This window comes from Aquarana catesbeiana, linkage group LG11 (assembly GCF_042186555.1).
Source record: "Aquarana catesbeiana isolate 2022-GZ linkage group LG11, ASM4218655v1, whole genome shotgun sequence".
In the NCBI taxonomy this organism is placed as follows: domain Eukaryota; kingdom Metazoa; phylum Chordata; class Amphibia; order Anura; family Ranidae; genus Aquarana; species Aquarana catesbeiana.
The window spans coordinates 213920089-213938015 of NC_133334.1; the positions used below are offsets into that span (position 1 = coordinate 213920089).

The 17927-nt window shown below is 42.8% G+C and overlaps 1 protein-coding gene across 4 annotated transcripts in view; it reads right to left on the reverse strand.

Annotated features, from left to right (window-relative positions):
* Positions 1-17927, reverse strand: part of KMT5B (lysine methyltransferase 5B) — a 38272-nt gene that overhangs the window by 15715 nt on the left and 4630 nt on the right. For all 4 annotated transcript variants that reach the window (XM_073605281.1, XM_073605282.1, XM_073605280.1 and 1 more), the window contains 7 exons: positions 13182-13416; positions 12857-13010; positions 11286-11451; positions 9111-9220; positions 8828-8994; positions 6550-6569; positions 6327-6463 (listed from right to left, as the gene is read on the reverse strand). In XM_073605281.1, the coding sequence (XP_073461382.1) occupies positions 6327-6463; positions 6550-6569; positions 8828-8994; positions 9111-9220; positions 11286-11451; positions 12857-13010; positions 13182-13341 (914 nt within the window). In that variant the 5' untranslated portion in view covers positions 13342-13416. The remainder of the gene's footprint in view (positions 1-6326; positions 6464-6549; positions 6570-8827; positions 8995-9110; positions 9221-11285; positions 11452-12856; positions 13011-13181; positions 13417-17927) is intronic.

A 17927-nucleotide genomic window follows, 5' to 3' on the forward strand; every position in this document is an offset into this window, starting at 1 on the left:
ACCTTGTGGAGGTTCTACAATAGAAACTCACAAAGCAATTATCGCAAACATAAAGCTGCCAGATCCTGTGCCTGCTGAGCAGGATACCTGAACATCTGTTAAACTGGCCTCACAATGATTAAGCAATTACTGTCAGCGCAGGCTGCTCAATCTGCCAGAAAAAAACGTAAATGTGTTAAGCAGGAAATGCCTGTGCCACCAAAACCTCTTTCATGCTCTCTTTGCTCTCATGTCTCTGCGACAATTTTGCAACCAGCACAAATGGAGTTTCCTTTTTTTTTTTTGGCATTGGAGGACGCCAAAGCTGCGCTAAGCCTCGCCCCCACCTCGCATCGCGCCCACCCTCCTCTCTTTCAAAAAGAGTTTTCCCGCGCAAGCATGGACCTACAATCCGAAGGGATCGGCTTATGAGTGAGGGAGGGATGGTGTGGAGGAGACCTGAAAGCCACCCCTTGTAGGGGCGGTGAAAGAAAACAGCATTGCCGATCGTTTTCAATTCTCCCTTATACTCATCCTCATGAAGAGGGGAAGAGTTCAGCCCAGGTGGGGGTGTCTGGAGGAAGCAAAAACTCCCCAAACTTGCCGGAGGTATGCCTGCTGGCTGGAGAAAAAGAGTCTGCTGCTTCCGTGACACAGCGTGATCTCTGAGCAAAGCATGAGAAGGTACATGCTCCATACAGCCCCCAGTGGTGACACGTAGGCATAACAACATTTACTTTAAAAAAGGAGACAATTCATAAGAAAATTTAAAAAATTTCTTAGAAAAACTCCACTTACCTTTCCTGCCGCAGGGTTTTCTGTGGTAAACCAACAGAACCAATCTTCACCCTTCACGGTGGGTACCGTTAAACCTTCAGGAACCGGGGATCCTCGAGGAAACCCAAAATCCTGGACCTGCAATAGCACCACCGGCAGTAAACTTTATGGCCTTAATACCAAAAAGTACTGGATCCCGGACTCCAGCTCTCAAAAGAGAAGCATTCACAGGCAAAAACCTCTTTTCTTTGAGCACGAGGCCCGGGTACCATTCAATTCGGCCAGAAAGACACCTTGAATGGATCCGTCTGCATAGCTAGCCCCAGCAAGGATTGCTCCAGAGGAGCTCAGCACATCTTTACTTTGTGACCAACACCTAGACACTGGCGAAAAAACTGAGGTACTCCACGTAGTGGGAGGAGTAATATAGGGAGTGCACTTTTTGTCTTAGGGCATGCCAGTGTCCATCACCTGAAGGTGGCCTATAACCCACATAGTAACTACTATGGCTCTGTGTCCCCTGATGTATGAAAAGAAAAAAGTATTTGATACCGTGCTGATTTTGTACATTTGCCCACTGACAAAGAAATGATCAGTCTATAAATTTTAAAAGGTAGGTTTATTTTAACAGTGAGAAACAGAACAAAAATATCCAGAAAAACGCATTTCAAAAAAGTTATAAATTGATTTGCATTTTAATGAGTGAAATAAGTATTTCTGGCTCCCAGGTGTCTTCTATACAGTTAATGAGCCGAGATTAGGAGCACTCTCTTAAAAGGGAGTGTTCCTAATCTCAGCTTGTTACTTGTATAAAAAAAACCTGTCCACAGAAGCAAATCAGATTACAATCTCTCCACCAAGTCCAAAGAGCTGTGCAAGAATGTCAAGGACAAGATTGTAGACCTACACAAGGCTGGAGTGGGCTACAAGACGATCGCCAAGCTTGGTGAGAGGGTGACAACAGCTGGTGCGATTCGCAAATGGAAGAAACACAAAATGACTGTCAATCTCCCTCGGTCTGGGGCTCCATGCAGGATCTCACCTCGCAGAGTTTCAATGATCATAAGAACAGTGAGGAATCGCAAGCCAGAACTACACAGGAGAATCTTGTCAGTGATCTCAAGGCAGCTGGGACCATAGTCACCAAGAAAACAATTGGTGAAATCCTGCAGCGCCTGCAAGGTCCCCCTGCTCAAAAAAAGCACATGTACAGCCCTGTCTGAAGCTTGCTAATGAACATCTAAATGATTCAGAGGAGAACTGGGTGAAAGTGTTGTGGTCAGATGAGACCAAAATCGAGCTCTTGGGCATCAACTGAAGACGCCATGTTTGAAGGAGGAGAAATGCTGCCTATGACCCCAAGAAAACCATCCCCACCGTCAAACATGAAGGTGGAAACATTATGCTTTGTGGGTGTTTTTTTTGCTAAGGGGACAAGACAACTTCACCACATCAAAAGGGAAAATGGACGGGGCCATGTACCGTCAAATCTTGGGTAGGACCCTCTTGCCCTTAGCCAAGGTATTGAAAATGGGTATTCCAGCATGACAATGACCCAAAACACACGGCCAAGGTAACAAAGGAGTGGCTCAAGAAGTAGCACATTAAGGTCCTGGAGTGGCCTAGCCAGACCTTAATCCGACCTTAATCCGATAGAAAATATGTGAAGGAAGCTGAAGGTTCGAATTACCAAACGTCAGCCTTGAAACCTTAATGACTTGGAGAGGATCTGCAAAAATCCCTCCTGAGATGTGTGCAAACCTGGTGGCCAACTACAAGAAAACGTCTGACCTCTATGATTGCCAACAAGGGTTTTGCCACCATTCATGTTTTCACTCATTAAAATGCAAATCAATTTATAACAACTTTTTTGAAATTAGTTTTTCAGGATTTTTTTTGTGGTTATTTTGTCTGTTAAAATAAACCTACCATTAAAATTATAGACTGATCATTTGTCAGTGCGCAAACGTACAAAATCAACAGGGGATTAAATACTTTTTTCCCCTCACTGTAAATGCACAAGGAACCTTCAATATACTAGCATAACTTGTACTAACTGGCAAACAGATGGGATGATACTGCTGGACCACTGGAGAAAGAACACTAGTATACTTAGAGTATGGCCAAGCTTCTGTTCTGGGTGACAGGAGTGCACTTATAGTAGCTCACAAAAATGAGTACACCCCTTATATTTTTGTAAATATTTTATTATATCTTTTCAGGCGACAACACTGAAGAAATGGCACTTTGCTACAATGTAAAGTAGTGGCCATTAATGTCTAAACCGTTGGCAACAAAAGTGAGTATACCCTTAAGTGAAAATGTCCAAATTGGGCCCAAACTGTCAATATTTTGTGTGGCCACCATGATTTATTTTCCAGCACAGCCTTAACCCTCTTGGGTATGGAGTTCACCAGAGCTTCGAAGGTTGCCACTGGAGTCCTTTTCCATTCCATGAGGACATCAGAGCTGGTGGATGTTAGAGACCTTGCGCTCCTGAACCTTCCGTTTGAGGATGCCCCACAGATGCTCAATAGGGTTTAGGTCTGGAGACATGCTTGGCCAGTCCATCACCTTTACCTTCAGCTTCTTTAGCAAGGCAGTGGTCGTCTTGGAGGTCTATTTAGGGTCAGTCTGTTGGAATACTGCCCTGCGGCCCAATCTCAGAAGTTACATAGTTAGCAAGGTTGAATAAAGACACCAGTCCATCCAGTGAGTGGATGTCTACAAGTATCTCTACTCCCATATAGCGCCGTCAATTTACTCAGCGAACCACACATACATTCCACACTCACATCAGTCCCTACAATCCAAGGTCCCCAACTCACATTCATATACTAGGGCCAATTTTGGACAGAAGCCAATTAACCTTCCAGCAGGTCTTTGGAGTGTGGGAGGAAACCAGAGTACCCGGAGGAAACCCACGCAGGCACAGGGAGAACATGCAAACTCCAGGCAGGTAGTGTTGTGGTTGGGATTCGAACCAGCGACCCTTTTTACTGCTAGGTGAGAGTGCTACCCACTACACCACTGTGCTACCCAATATTTTCTGGAACCCTCCCTTCCCCCCAACCGCTAAGTCAACCGATACCAATCCTCTGAGGGAGGGGGGAATCATGCTCTGCTTCAGTATGTCACAGTACATGTTGGCATTCATGTTTCCTTCAATAAACTGTAGCTCCCCAGTGCTGGCAGCACTCAAGCAGCCCCAGACTGACACTCCCACCACCATGCTTGACTGTAGGCAAGATACACTTGTCTTTGTACTCCTCACCTGGTTGCCGCCACACACGCTTGACACCATCTGAACCAAATAAGTTTATCTTGGTCTCATCAGACCACAGGACATGGTTCCAGTAATCCAGTAATGCAGTGTGCGGCGTATGGTCTGAGCACTGACAGGCTGACCCCCCACCCCTTCAACCTCTGCAGCAATGCTGGCAGCACTCATAAGTCTATTTCCCAAAGACAACCTATGGATAGGACGCTGAGCATGTGCACTCAACTTCTTTGGTCGACCATGGCAAGGCCTGTTCTGAGTGGAACCTGTCATGTTAAACCGCTGTGTGGTCTTGGCCATCATGCTGCAGCTCAGTTTTAGGGTCTTAGCAATCTTCATCTAGCCTAGGCCATCTTTATGTAAAGCAACAATTTTTTTTTCAGACCCTAAGAGAGTTCTTTGCCATGAGGTGCCATGTTGAACTTCCAGTGACCAGTATGAGCGAGAGTGATAAACACACCTGCTCCCCATTCACACCTGAGACCTTGTAACACTAAGGAGTCAGATGACACCGGGAGGAAAAATGGCTAATTGGGCCCAATGTGGACATTTTCACTAAGGGGTGTACTTCACCTTTGTTGCCAGCAGTTTAGACATTAATGGCTGTGTGTTGAGTTATTTTGAAGAGACAGCAAATTTACACTGTTATACAAGTTGTACACCCACTACTTTACATTGTAGCAAAGTGTCATTTCTTCAGTGTTGTCACATGAAAAGATATAATAAAATATTTACAAAAATCTGAGGGGTGTACTCACTTTTCGTGAGATACTGTAGTTCTGCATTCCCATGACCCAGATTTGGCCAACAGCAGGCTTTAGCTGACATCACAGAGCTTGGCCCAGCCCTGGAAGAATCTTGACTTTCAGGTCAGGATCCACCAAGATACCTGACCGGCAGCTGGCTCGGCCTCTCAACACAGTATTGAGAGTCTGAGCCAGCAGCTCCCAGTCCCTCCACAGCCCGGCACTCCAGTGAGAGTTGGAGGGGCAGACAGCAGTGACTGACCAATCAGCAGTTATCTGATTGCTCAGTTCTCAGTGCTAAGAGTGGGCAGGGGACAGCAGCAGCATCAGATCACATCTCCTTTAATGAACTGAGGAAACCTACACTTGTTGGTTAACTGGAGAGACTTCTAATATTAGACTTAAATCTGCCAGTAACTGTAGAAAAAATATATATTTCAGTTCAAAACAAAAAAAAATATAGGAAAAAGTAAGAGATCCACTTCCCAAAGCACACCAAGTGCAACTGAGCATGTGCAAGGTGGGAGGAGATATAGCTACAAATGCGCAAGCTCTCAGTTTTCTATAGGACTAGTATCCATTTATCCAATAGTCAGCAGTATACTGCTAGGTTTCTTGCCATCAAGCTGTTCGATGGAGAAATCTTAATTTCTTTGGGCCTGGTTCCCACTTATCTGCAGTGGGCTTGTGGCAAACACACTTTCTTCTCTAAAACCCCAATAAAGAGATAATGGGAGGCAACAGACATAATCAAAGCTCCTCTAGAGAAACCATACCCATTGCTTTTGTTTCTATTTGTTTATTCCAAGCCAACATCTTTAGAACAGCGCTGTGATGGCGCTTCCATCTTCACGCAATCTTCCTTCTGGGTTTGCGGACTCCGACTGTATGAATGGCCAGGGGCCTCAATGATGCCACTCTGTGCATGAGCGCGGGAGCCCCAGCCTTGACACAGAGCTCTGAAGGTATTGCACAGGTATACTGTCCCTTCTGAGCACATGCGCAGGTGACATCACCGGCTGAATGCTATGTGAATAACTCCTAATTAGTGAAAGTTTAGGAGATATTCACTGTACAAACAGGCAAGCCTTATTATAGGCTTACCTGTAGGTACAAGTTAAAAAGTGGACTTAACTTCCACTTTAACATCCTCAATAACAGATGGGAGCAGCACCAGATGAGACAGCTTTTACTGTGGTTATCAGATTTTTTTGCCAGCATTGGTTGATAAACACACACGATTTTAAAATTGCAAGATACTCCACTATTGGCATTTAATATTTTGAACTAAACCTAAAAATGTAAAAACTGCTAAAGCAAACTCTTTGCTTCTTCTTGCTACTAGCGGTTTATTTTCTGTGCACTGCGCTCTGCAGTGTATGCTCCAGCTGGATCTGGGTGTCAGGGACAATGAAATACCTGTGCACATGCGCAGCAGTTGCATCATCAACGGCTAAAGACAAGACCAGAAATAGCATAAATCTATTTTAATAAAAAATGAAGAAAAAAAAACACACACACACACACACACACACACACATTACCTTTCACAGGTGTAACATTCACAGAACTCATTGTTTTCTCCAAAAAAGCCATCCCCATAATAACAAGAGATCTCTTCGCCTGGCTCAATATCACGCAGTGCTTTGACACATGCAGTGTCACGCCCGGTCGATACAAACTGGAAGTTCAAAGCCAATATTTTATTACCAGATAGGAACAAGAACAAAATTCTGATAAAATGTATGCATATTGTACATCGCTTACCTTGCAATTAGGTCTGCAATCTGTAGGTGGACAGGGAAACATTAAGAGTTAGTATCCAAAAAGACAAAACTTTTCTTAACACTCTATATAAATTGTTCGACAATAAAATAAATTCATGCTAAGCTACTGAATGTTTAAGCTACTACATGACTACATTGCACCTTAACCTTACACAGTGGTCAGACAGGATAGTACACATGCGGTGGCCATGCAGCTTTGCTCTGCAGCCACAATTATACCCCACGATGCATTCAGTGGCTAGTACTTCCAAACATAACTCATTAAAGTGAGTGAGGCTGCACCAAAACTGTATTTAATGTGCGTGGTTGCGGTGTGGTGCTGTAATCTTTCAAGGATTACAAAAGCCAGCGAGGGTTGACATATCACCTCCCAGCCACCTGTCAATTGCCTTCTAAAAAGCAATCCACAGCAGACAGCATGAAATGGGTGATGAACCAAAAGTTTAAAGAAGCCCTAAAAGAGTTGCTGTCCCATATCACTCACTTTATATTTTAATTACACGTCATATGTTCCCTCAGTAACAGAACAATTAAAGCTTATGTAGCCAAAAAGGGAAAGGAGGCAAGTGTAGCTAGAGAAATAAGGCACAATAGATGTGCATTGCCCTAACATGTGCACCTTGCTGCAAAGGCCAGTTAGAGGTTGGGGTGGCTGGCCATTTTTTTGTACAGTTGGATGAATTAGATGCAGGGATGCATTTGCTGCCGTTGTGCCCTTGCTGGCCATCACTTGTATCCCTATGCCTTTAAAGAGGGGTGGGCTCCTTCAAGGCATACCAGCCCTTATCTATCCATTCCTGTTATGTGCTCCTACTATGGAGGCTCTGGAAGTTTAGAGTTAGGACCGCAGTACAGTAAAACATTGGTTTGAGAGTAACTTGGTTTGAGAGCGTTTTGCAAGACAAGCAACATTTTTTAACCAATTCTGACTTGATAAACAAGTGATGTCTTGATATAAGAGTGGCGTCATGTCACAACTGAGTATAAAAGAGAAGAGAGGCACCTCTAAGTGTTGCAATATGGTTACATTTAATGAAGGTACAACATTTGGCAACTTACACGGTTGATGATTAAAACTGGTACATCTAAGTATGTAGGTATCCAGGGTAAAGCTGTCCTCATAGACCATGCTCCGCCATCAACGTCATCCCTTTTACGCTGCGCTCCATGAGCACTTCAAGCCTCACTTTTAGATCTCTCTACTGCAGGGATCTCTCTACTGCAGGTGCACGATAGCAGACTGACTGCAGTGAGATCCGTGTGGAGGGTGGTCTATGTGGACAGCTTTACCCCAGAAGCCTGCATACCTAGATGTGCCCATTTTACCCATTCAACCATGTGAGTTGCTAAATGTTGTACCTTCATTAAATGTAACCATATTGGTACACTTAGAGGCGCCTCTCTTCTCTTTTATAGTCTGTAGCGCCTGCTGGATTTTGCTTCTAATCCCCTTGTGGAGGCTGCCATTTGTAGATGGACATTTTATGATTACACAAAATAATCACATTGCTATAATCTTTTTATATGGAATATAAACTGAAGGACTTATGAATAAATGGTTGTGGAACAAATCACCTGAGTTTCCATTATTTCTTATGGGGAAATTCACTTTGATATACGAGTGCCTTAGATTACAAGCATGTTTCCGGAACAAATTATGCTCACAAGCCAAGGTTTTACAGAGCTCCCTTGGCGTGGGCACTGCAGCTTACGCATATATTTGCAATCGTATGCAAACAAAACCCTCTGTTTTTAATGTAAACTGTTAGACAGGGTCAATTTGGTTGTTTTGCAGGCTGGCAAGTGTGCTGTAAATCTTTTGTTTGCTTACAATAGACAAAAGATTCTGTTAAAGCTTACAATCTAAAATTATAGAAAAGAGTGACAAACTGTGCCTTCTCAGATCTAATAATTCAGTCACAGAAGGGAATATTTTATATCACACTGTATTCTTGTGTGACATTTTTTAAAATGCTAACTTTCACTTCAAGAAAAGTTGAATATGTGAAAAGTCTTGCAGGCAAATAAGTGAAGAGCACAATGGATACTGTGCTTAGGGCAGAACCTGAAAATGAGTTTAAAGGAGCTAATCCAACGAGGAACTGACAAGTAGTGGAGCGACTGAAGGCAAAGAGCTAAAAATGGACCGAAGAAGTGGTTTTGGCTGGTAAGAGGTTGTCACAATAACCAAACCTGGATATGATAAAGGCAAGTCCTGACATTTTAGCTGCTGTAACCCGAAAAGATTTTGAACGTACCATGGTTGATGAAGGCAGCTGGCCCAAGCCATAGCTGAGCGCAGTTCTTTCTTGTTGAGTACATGACACTAAAGTCATTTTCTCCATGACGTAGAAGCATATTCTCTTCAGCTTCAGAAAGCTCAGCTATACATCCCACAAGAAGTTCTATTTTGTCATTACGTTTCCTGTGCAGGATCAAATATACAAGTTTTCACCACCAAGCATTCTGCAGGTTTCTCACCAACTAGTATAATTACTACACAAAACTACATATAACTAAAAAAAATGTATACACACATACCATTCTTTAGTTGCAACTATTTTGGCTCCATTTCGTTCAGAAGAATATCGATGGCAAGGCAATATTTCAAACCCACTGTGTGTTGCAAACATCCTCAAATAGATAAACACCTAGAACGATAAAACAATTTGACACAATCATAATGTGGACCTAAAGGATAGATCTCATTGTAAAGTAAAGTGGTTGTTAGGCCAGCACTTTTAAAGGCCAATTCCACATTTCTTACCATTGTGCCACATGGTGCCACAGAGTGCCAAGTAGGGCTGCAACTAATGATTATTTTCATAATCAATTAGCTGGCCGATTATTGTTTCGATTAATAACCTTAAAAAAAAGTGTGGTGTATAATTTAGTTAATATGTAAAGTTTAAAAAAAAAAAAAAAAAAAGGCAATTTATTCTTAAATATCTCTATGCAGTGGTAAATATAAATAACCAACTATATGGTTAGGGAGCAAAATATCTAATCCACTCTGAGAATAACAGACAGAAGAGTTATACTGTATATACTATTAGAAGAGATATAGTGTATATACTATTAAAAGGAGATTCTGGTAAATATCATCAGACATCCAATTTAAAAAAAAAAAAAAAAAAAAAAAAAAAAAGTCATTTTAAGAACGTTCGATTTTCTAATAGTTAGTGGGGGTCAAATTGACGTTCATTTCCTAAAACAGTGACAGGAAAATTTGGAAATAGAAGAACTTCTTGGTCAAAGGAATTTCAGACAGTGTATGTGGTTTTCGTTCAGAAATTACATTCATTTTAAAAACAAGCGAAGATTTCAACATTCTTTCATTCAGCGAATGTACAAATATTTTTCGTCTAAATATTCTCATCTGAAAATTGATCCGTGTGGCCAGCATAAGGCTCGGTACACACCTATGCAGTTTGCGTTTGATCTGTTTCTGCAGTGCGTTTTGAGTTTGCGCATGCGATTTTGCTGCGATTTGCATTTTTTTTTGTCCAATTTGTTGTTGGGCAGATTAAAAAACACAAATTGCTGCAAAAATGCATTACATGCTTTTCTGCAGCTTCTCCATTAAAGTATATTGAACCAAAAAAGCACCGTCCCTGACCCTTTCCAAATACGCAGCGGCTGAAAAAAGCATAGATGTGAACGTGTCCCATAGGAAACTATGTTAAATGAACTGTTGTGCATTTCTGCAAAAAGCACCAAAAAACACATATGTGAACCAGGTCTAAGATGTTAAGTAACATAATGGGGTAAAAAAAAAAAAATCACTTCTGTAAGGGTTTCATTTTTTTTTACTGTAGAACTGTGAAAGTAATACTTACAGTAGCGATTATTTGCTCTTTTTGTACTATAAAGGGCTTATTTTCGTTTTTTTAACCCCATTATGTTACTGGCCGATTAATCAATTGACGATTAATCGATTAGTTGTTTCAGCCCTAGTGCCAAGACACCATCCCCTCGCATAGCAAGATTGCAAGTTCTTCTCCCCGGCAGATCCTGTCACTTTTTCAATTGGTTACAGCTGTGTGGTTCAGCCCTCAAAGCCGCGTCATTCATGTACAGAGATCAGGGATTGATTAACTGTGGCAGAAGGATGCCTAGTTCTCAATGGAACACAACTGAGGTGATCAACACACTTGTAGTCCATTCACACTTCCTGCAGTCCCTCAGAATGAGTCTGCAGGAGCCTGTGCATTGCGAACCACTGATCAAGGCTGCAATGGTCTGCAGACTCCCATGAAAAAAACAAACAAACAAACAAAAACACACATTATACATTTCTAGTTACTACAAGTACAATTGATGATGACAGAAGTTGTCACAAGCCTAACTAGAAGATAAAATCCCTTTAACACATTTTGAGTCCATTCTGGGACCTTCCCCCCAGCTGCACAAATGTGAAACAATTCCACTGGGACCCTTTATTCATACAGAAGGCCAAATCCAGTCCCACTAACCCTTTTCAGTTCAAAGAAGCAAGGCTTCTACTAAAATTCACAACAGTAATATTGACTAAGTCCAGCAACTGCACAAAGAATAGTAAAATATTTCCCATTTTGGTTATTATTCACTGCTTATCACAACAGGGAATGACAGGTACGTAGAGAGGGAAATTCTCTCCACAAACCAGGAAGCATTTTACAGGCGAGTTGCCATCCATGATATAAAGAACCTTTGTAGACATAAAGGTAGACGTACATGTTCCTTGAAATGTTTCTCCTGTGCTTTATTCTTATTAAGAAAATAGTGTCGTGACCAGTCACCAGATATTAGATTTTTGAAGGTTTTCTCTAAATGCTCAGTTTTCTTGAAATGTTCAATCACTTCCTTTAGCTCTTCCTGCCTCCCTTTTATTGGACGAAACCTGGGGAGAAAAATAATATGTGCGCTGTAGGATTCCACAGATATATCACTGGAAAAAGTGCTATCGTTTTTCTTGGCAGGACTAGATCTCCTTAGCTTTGGTATTGGTAAAATGGACATGAAAACACACACATGTGGTATTCTTTATGACAAAAAAACAATCTAAAAAGGAAAAGAAGTGTGGTGTGGTCATCTGGTTCATGTCACGAGTCGTATAGAAGTAGATCAATAAATGCATTCAATTTCACATGTATACTACATCCAAAGGTTCCAACAACATAATGATCTCTTACTAACCTTACAACCAGTCTGAAGAGACTCCAAATGGGTCCCAGGTTTATTTTTTGACAAATTTGGTTTAATTTACACTAGTTTGCTACACTAACACACCCACATTAGCATGCCTAGTGTTAAGTGGAACTAAATTCAAGCTTACAAAACACTGCTGGCAAGCAGGATTTTTTTGCAAAGGAGACTTGGTATGCTTCTTCTCCAGAAAAAAATAAATAAATAACTTACCTGCTAGCAATGTTTTTGTGAATGTATACTGGGCTGTGCATCTACTGGGTGCTGGGATGAATTGACTCCCGTTAGCATGATATATTACATCTGGGACAGCCAACCAAGGCGACCAATTAGGTTGAACTTGGAAGAAGGCTGGGAGAAGGTATTAGTGTGAACGCCAATGGACACTGATTGTGGCCATTGCACCGTTGAAGTGGTTTTGCTTTGGAAGGCAAGTCTGCAAATATGTAATGTAAGCATTACACATCCCACACAAAAAAAAACCCTGGGCGGATGGCTGAGTATAATTATGCTTTAAGACATTCCATTTTCAATAGGCTGCCAGCATGCACCACAATGCAGGTGGCTCATTTCTCCACATTGTAGTGCAATAAAACACACCATTTTACCACAATGCACCAATATGAATTGAACAGGTCTTTAGAACACCAAAGAATCAATGTTCAATGTAATCAGAATTCAAACAATGGTGGGTCAGGAAAGGTATTTAACCTGTATGCCATATAGTTTGGGCATTTAAAAGATTTCTGACAAGGCATAATGCCCAGAATTATTGGCAGATGGAAGTGGGCAAAGAGTAACGGTATCAGAGATCTTTGAAATGGAGGTCAAATTATGTATTCTGGGGTGACGCTAGGTTGATTAGAAGTTACTATAAGATACCACCCTGATATGATGACTAAGCATCAGGATTTGGGAGAACAGTAGGTGCAGAGGTGATAAAGAAATTGTCACTTTCACAGCCACATTATTGCTGGCGGCACTAGGCCGCTCTGCCACCAGTCATGGCCACAGTATAAGATGAAAAGTAGACAAAGCCAGCAATCACCTTCCCAATTGTGAGTTTTTTTCCCTGAAGCAAGACTTCAAGAATTTGTTACCTTGTATTCATTTTGTGAGTCTGAAACCCTAAGTAGGGGTCCAGCACCAGACTTGTTGCAAGGTCATCATTTTCGCATAGCTCTTTCGCAGTCATCCCCGATGATGGTACATAGCGGCTCTGAGTTTCAAAAACATGTGTAGATCCACCACTACCTACAAAATACACAAGAATTTCTCTAACACAGGAAACACAAAAGGAAAAAAGCCTCTCGAAAAAAGTTATATTTAAAAAAAATAATGTAATGTAAAGACTATAAACAGACTAGAAGACTAGACCTAAAAAAAATTACAGCGACATTTATATAGAAAAAAAGGCATACTTACACCTGCTTGATCTTCTATCAGAAGCATTTTTAGTGCCTCTTAAATTTCCTCTTCCTGATCTATGCAGCTTGGCCCGACTCCGATGGTGTTCATGGGACAGCCTGCTGCCATGTCTCCTGCCATTCACTACCATGTTCTTGGATTCGCCCAACCACTTCATGCCAACATTCAGCCTGGCCTAGTTGCATTTAGTCTTACTCTGAATAGGACCTGAGAATGGGTCAAATGATTGTACCTGCAAACAAACAATAAACAGGGTCAATTTTATATCTATATATGCAAAAGAAGAAAAAAAAAAATTCCAACTGGATTTTTTATAACTGTAAAATCCTTTTCTTGGACGTTTGAGGGACACAGGATTCAGAGACAATTGGGCTATACTGCTGCCCACAGGAACATTTAGACACTGACAAACAATAAGTGATCAGCCTGGTGTAACCCTTTACATACCCAACATGCCTTATTTTTGTAACAAAGTAGTGCAAAGAGTAGGGCTATAAACAGGGGTGTGGCACATATCTCTCAAACTTCCAATAAAGGGAATTTACAATGTATGAAAAAAAACAAACAAATTTTCTTTCTCGTTCATTGAGACACAGGATTCAGAGACAACTGGGATGTCCAAAGCAGTCATACAGAGGGCTGGGCAAAACAACATATGTATGCTACCAGCGTCAAACGTAAAACAAAGTGGGGACTGCCTGTAGTTTAAAAAGCTGCCTGGAGGACATTACACCCACATTTGACTTTAAAAGAAGCCTGAACATCTACCTGGTAAAAAAAAAAAAAAAAAAATTAAAGCGATTGTAAAGTCTTCTTTTTTTTCCGATAAAAATAACACACGTGTTATATATACACCTCATTTGTGCAGCTGGATTTGCACAGAGCAGCCTGGATACTCCTCTTGTCAGGTCCGTCTTCAGCTCTCCTGGCCCCTCCCTCTCTGAGTGCCCCCACAGCAAGCAGCTTACTACGGGGGCACCGGAGCCGAGGCACAGCTCCGTGTATCCTTGTCAGAGACAGAGCTGTGGTTCTGCCCCTTCCCCCCTCTCTCCCCATTGGCCAACTGACTTTGACACCAGCTGGAGTCAATGGCGCAGCTGCTGTGTCTCAGCCAATAAAGGGGAGGGGAGTCCGGGATGGCTGAGGCAGTCGTGGACATCGCTGGATAGAGATGGGGCTCAGGTAAGCATTGGGGGGGGGGGCCCCTTTGGGCCACCTCCCGTACCCAGGCATGTAAGATGCTGTGCAAATGTCCACAACAGAAGTTCCCTGGATTTTGAAACTGGGGGCACAACCTAACGCTGAAGGTTACTACTTGTGTGGAGGTTTTAGGAGAATAAGGGATTGCAGTGACACTGGCCTCCTGGCTTGTATTTGACCTTAGAGGCTCAAGCCTGGAAGAAACAAATGGAACGCTTCACTAGAAGAAGGGTCATTCTTATCACCTTGAGGCCTAGGCTTCTTCTGCTAGGATAGATGAGCACCCTTACTCCCGATAATATTATTGATGAGGGTGTCCAAGGCAACTCAGAAGAGACGTTGACTCTTGAAGGGCATGTGCAGCAAATGCTTTTTAGTTGCCTGCTCTGCAGCCCAGAATTTCAACTTTAACTGGTAACTGCATGGGCATGCAACGCTCTACCCAAACGAAATTTATATAGTTTTACTTCTCACAGTTAGAGCTTTCTTTTGGTGCCATTTGATCACCACTGGGTTTTTCTATTATGTAAACGAAAAAAGACCGAATATTTAAAAAAAAATTTTATATATTATAGGAGAGAATATACTGTTACTGATTAAAATTTTCGTGTTCGATTAATCTTTTTTTTTTTTTAAATCGATTAATTATAACGCACATACAGATCCAACTACTTTTAGCTGATTTAGCACCGTTGTTATGGCAACGGTCGAAGCCGGATGTAGTGGGGCATGGCTAGGATGTCATAAACTCAGCTGCGCCGTGCCCATAATCGCAGCCTCGCCATGCCCACAATGTAGTCTCGCCGTGCCCACAATGCAGTCTCGCCGTGCCCACAATCGCAGCCTCACTGTAGTCAGTGCCTGGATTACACGGTCTGCGGGCATCTCCCGCGGTGTGTCTCGGAGCTGAGTGTGAAAACTTTGGCTGCGCTGTGAGAAAAGTCCCGCCCTCGTCCTAGATCAGCTCGTGTGATAGGCGCAGTGTTTTCACGCTCAGCTCGGAGACACACAGCGGGAGATGCCCGCAGACTGTGTATGACATATAGTGGAGGAGGAGGAGGGTAGCGGAGCGCTGCGCTGCAGCCACAGCTTGGCCCAAAGCGGCCCCAGGGCAGGCAGCCTACCGATCAAAAAAAATGAACGATTAATCGAGGAATTAATCGTTAATTTCCACAGCCCTAAATATATATAGTAAGTTAAAGTTAAAAAGATTCTAATTTCTTCATAAATGGCCAAAAATTATTCTGTTACATCTAGGGGTTAAATGTGTGCCTAACAATGTGTAAGGTATGCTGCTTTTTACTAAAGATCTGTTTCTTATTCCTGCTTTACAGTAATAGGAAACAGAGATCATTGCCTCTATACAGAGCCCTGTGTTGATTGTGAACACAGGGCTCTGGGCTGTGATTGGACACAATCAGCAGGTCCTGGCCATGAGTCATCTGCTGACAGATTCCTGCTATGTGCAATAACAGCTGGTGTTTGCGGGGGAGCCCTAAACCCAGAAACAGGCAGCAACGTACCAGTACATCGCTTTGCCTGTATGCGGTACATTGCATTGGGGTCCTTAACCCCTAGGCACTGACCGCACGTAAATATGCGGCCACTCAGCTGCCGGGCCTTGGCACAGAGGGGCTGTGTATTTGCAGGCAATAGCGCCAATAGACCTGTGCCAAGAGCGCTCCCGACACAGTTGCCGGCGGATTACGAAAAGCTCCCGATCGTAAGAGACATTTTCCGATCATTATAACTACTGTGACAGCCAGTCGCAGTGGTCACATCACATGGTCTCAAGCCCCACCCCAGCCTCCCGGAATGCCAACTCCCTTAAAGGGCCGATGGGAGCCGGCTCCAAGGGGTTAGAGTAATCGTAAACGATCGCCTTGCAAAACAACCCATTCAGTTTAAAATAGAAATTGAAGGCAAACATTTTTTGTATAGATATAAAAAAAATATTTATAATGTTTTTTTTTTTATAGGTGATCACACTCCCTGCATAAGAGCTGGGGGAGGATAAGCAGCAGTGCACTAAGCTTCCCAGTGAATGGCTGTGCAGTGGGGGCATTAGGACAAGCCTGATCATTGGAGGAGAGCACACAGAGATTCCAGCACAGCTAGAGAACTGACCACGGTGTGCTCTCCTGCTTAGTGCAATCAGTTCTGAATAGGAAAGCAAGGGGACTGGAAGGAACACCAGGTATTTCACATAAAAGCAGCAATACAAAGAGAACAAGATACTTTCCCATACAAGTACGTGGAACAGTAGGCACATATCAGGAATATGAAGCGTTTAAAGTGGTGGTTATTAACCCACTTTCACTACTTCAAATAATCCTCCTCGTTTCCTAATGACAGGTGCTCCTGTGTCTGTTTTATTTAAAAAAAAAAAAAAAAAAAAAAAGCCTCCTTTACCGTATTTCAAAGCAGCTCCCTGCGATCATGTGACTGGCCCTCTCCTCTGCCCGGCTGACAGATGCAGCGGGCGGGGCCAAGATTCCCCCCGCTGACGTCAGCCGGGACGAGAGGTGGAGAGGAGAGAGAAAGGCGGCCAGTCGCGTAATTATGGGGAGCAGCTCTGACATACGGTAAAGGTATACGGCATTTTTTTTTTAATATAACACAGACCGGAGCTCCTGTTATTAAGACACAACGAGGATTATATAGGACAAGAAAAGTTATTTGAGCAGGAGGGGAGAGGGCAGGCAGAGGAGGGTGGAGAGGAGGACAGAGCAGGGCTGCGGATGATGGAGGCACGTAAACTGACCATGGTGTCAGGGCTCAGCAGCCACGATAAACCGTGGTCAGTTTACAGGGGGAGGTTATAGCAAGGCAGGATCAGCCAGGTAATTCAGGTGATAGAAGGGGCCAAATTACACAGCACAAGCACTGTGCTGTATAACACACTTTAAGGAAACGGAATGTTTTTTTTGGGGGGGTTAACAAACGCTTTAAGTGCTTTAAACTGGTAGTAAACCCGGTGACTTTTTTCTTTTCTACATCTGTAAGGGAAAAGGCATAATGAGCTAGTATGTACCGCATACTAGCTCACTATGAAATACTTACCTTAGAACGAGGCACCGGTATCTCACCCGGCCCACGCCGAGGGAGCTGCCATTTTCCCTCGGCACGTCTTCCGGGTATTGCGGCTCCGGCGCTGTGAGTGGCCGGAGCCGCGATGTCGTCACTCCTGCGCATGCACGTGGAAGACTTCTTTCCGGCAAGGTCCGGTGTCTGACGGACTTTCAGCCGAGAATCCCCGGAGCGCATGCCCGCTGAAGTCAGCAGCTCATTGCGAGGGGAATATCTCCTAAACCGTACAGGTTTAGGAGATATTCTTTTTACCTACAGGTAAGCCTTATTATAGGCTTACCTGTAGGTAAAAGTTAAAAAAAAAACAAAAAACAAAAATAAAAACCTTTACTACCGCTTTAACATTTGATATGTTTTCTATTGTGAAAGAAATATGGGTTTAGCATGTAAACCCTCCTGTAGATGGCGGTATAATACACTTATCTATAAAACCTGATAGAATCCTAAAACAAA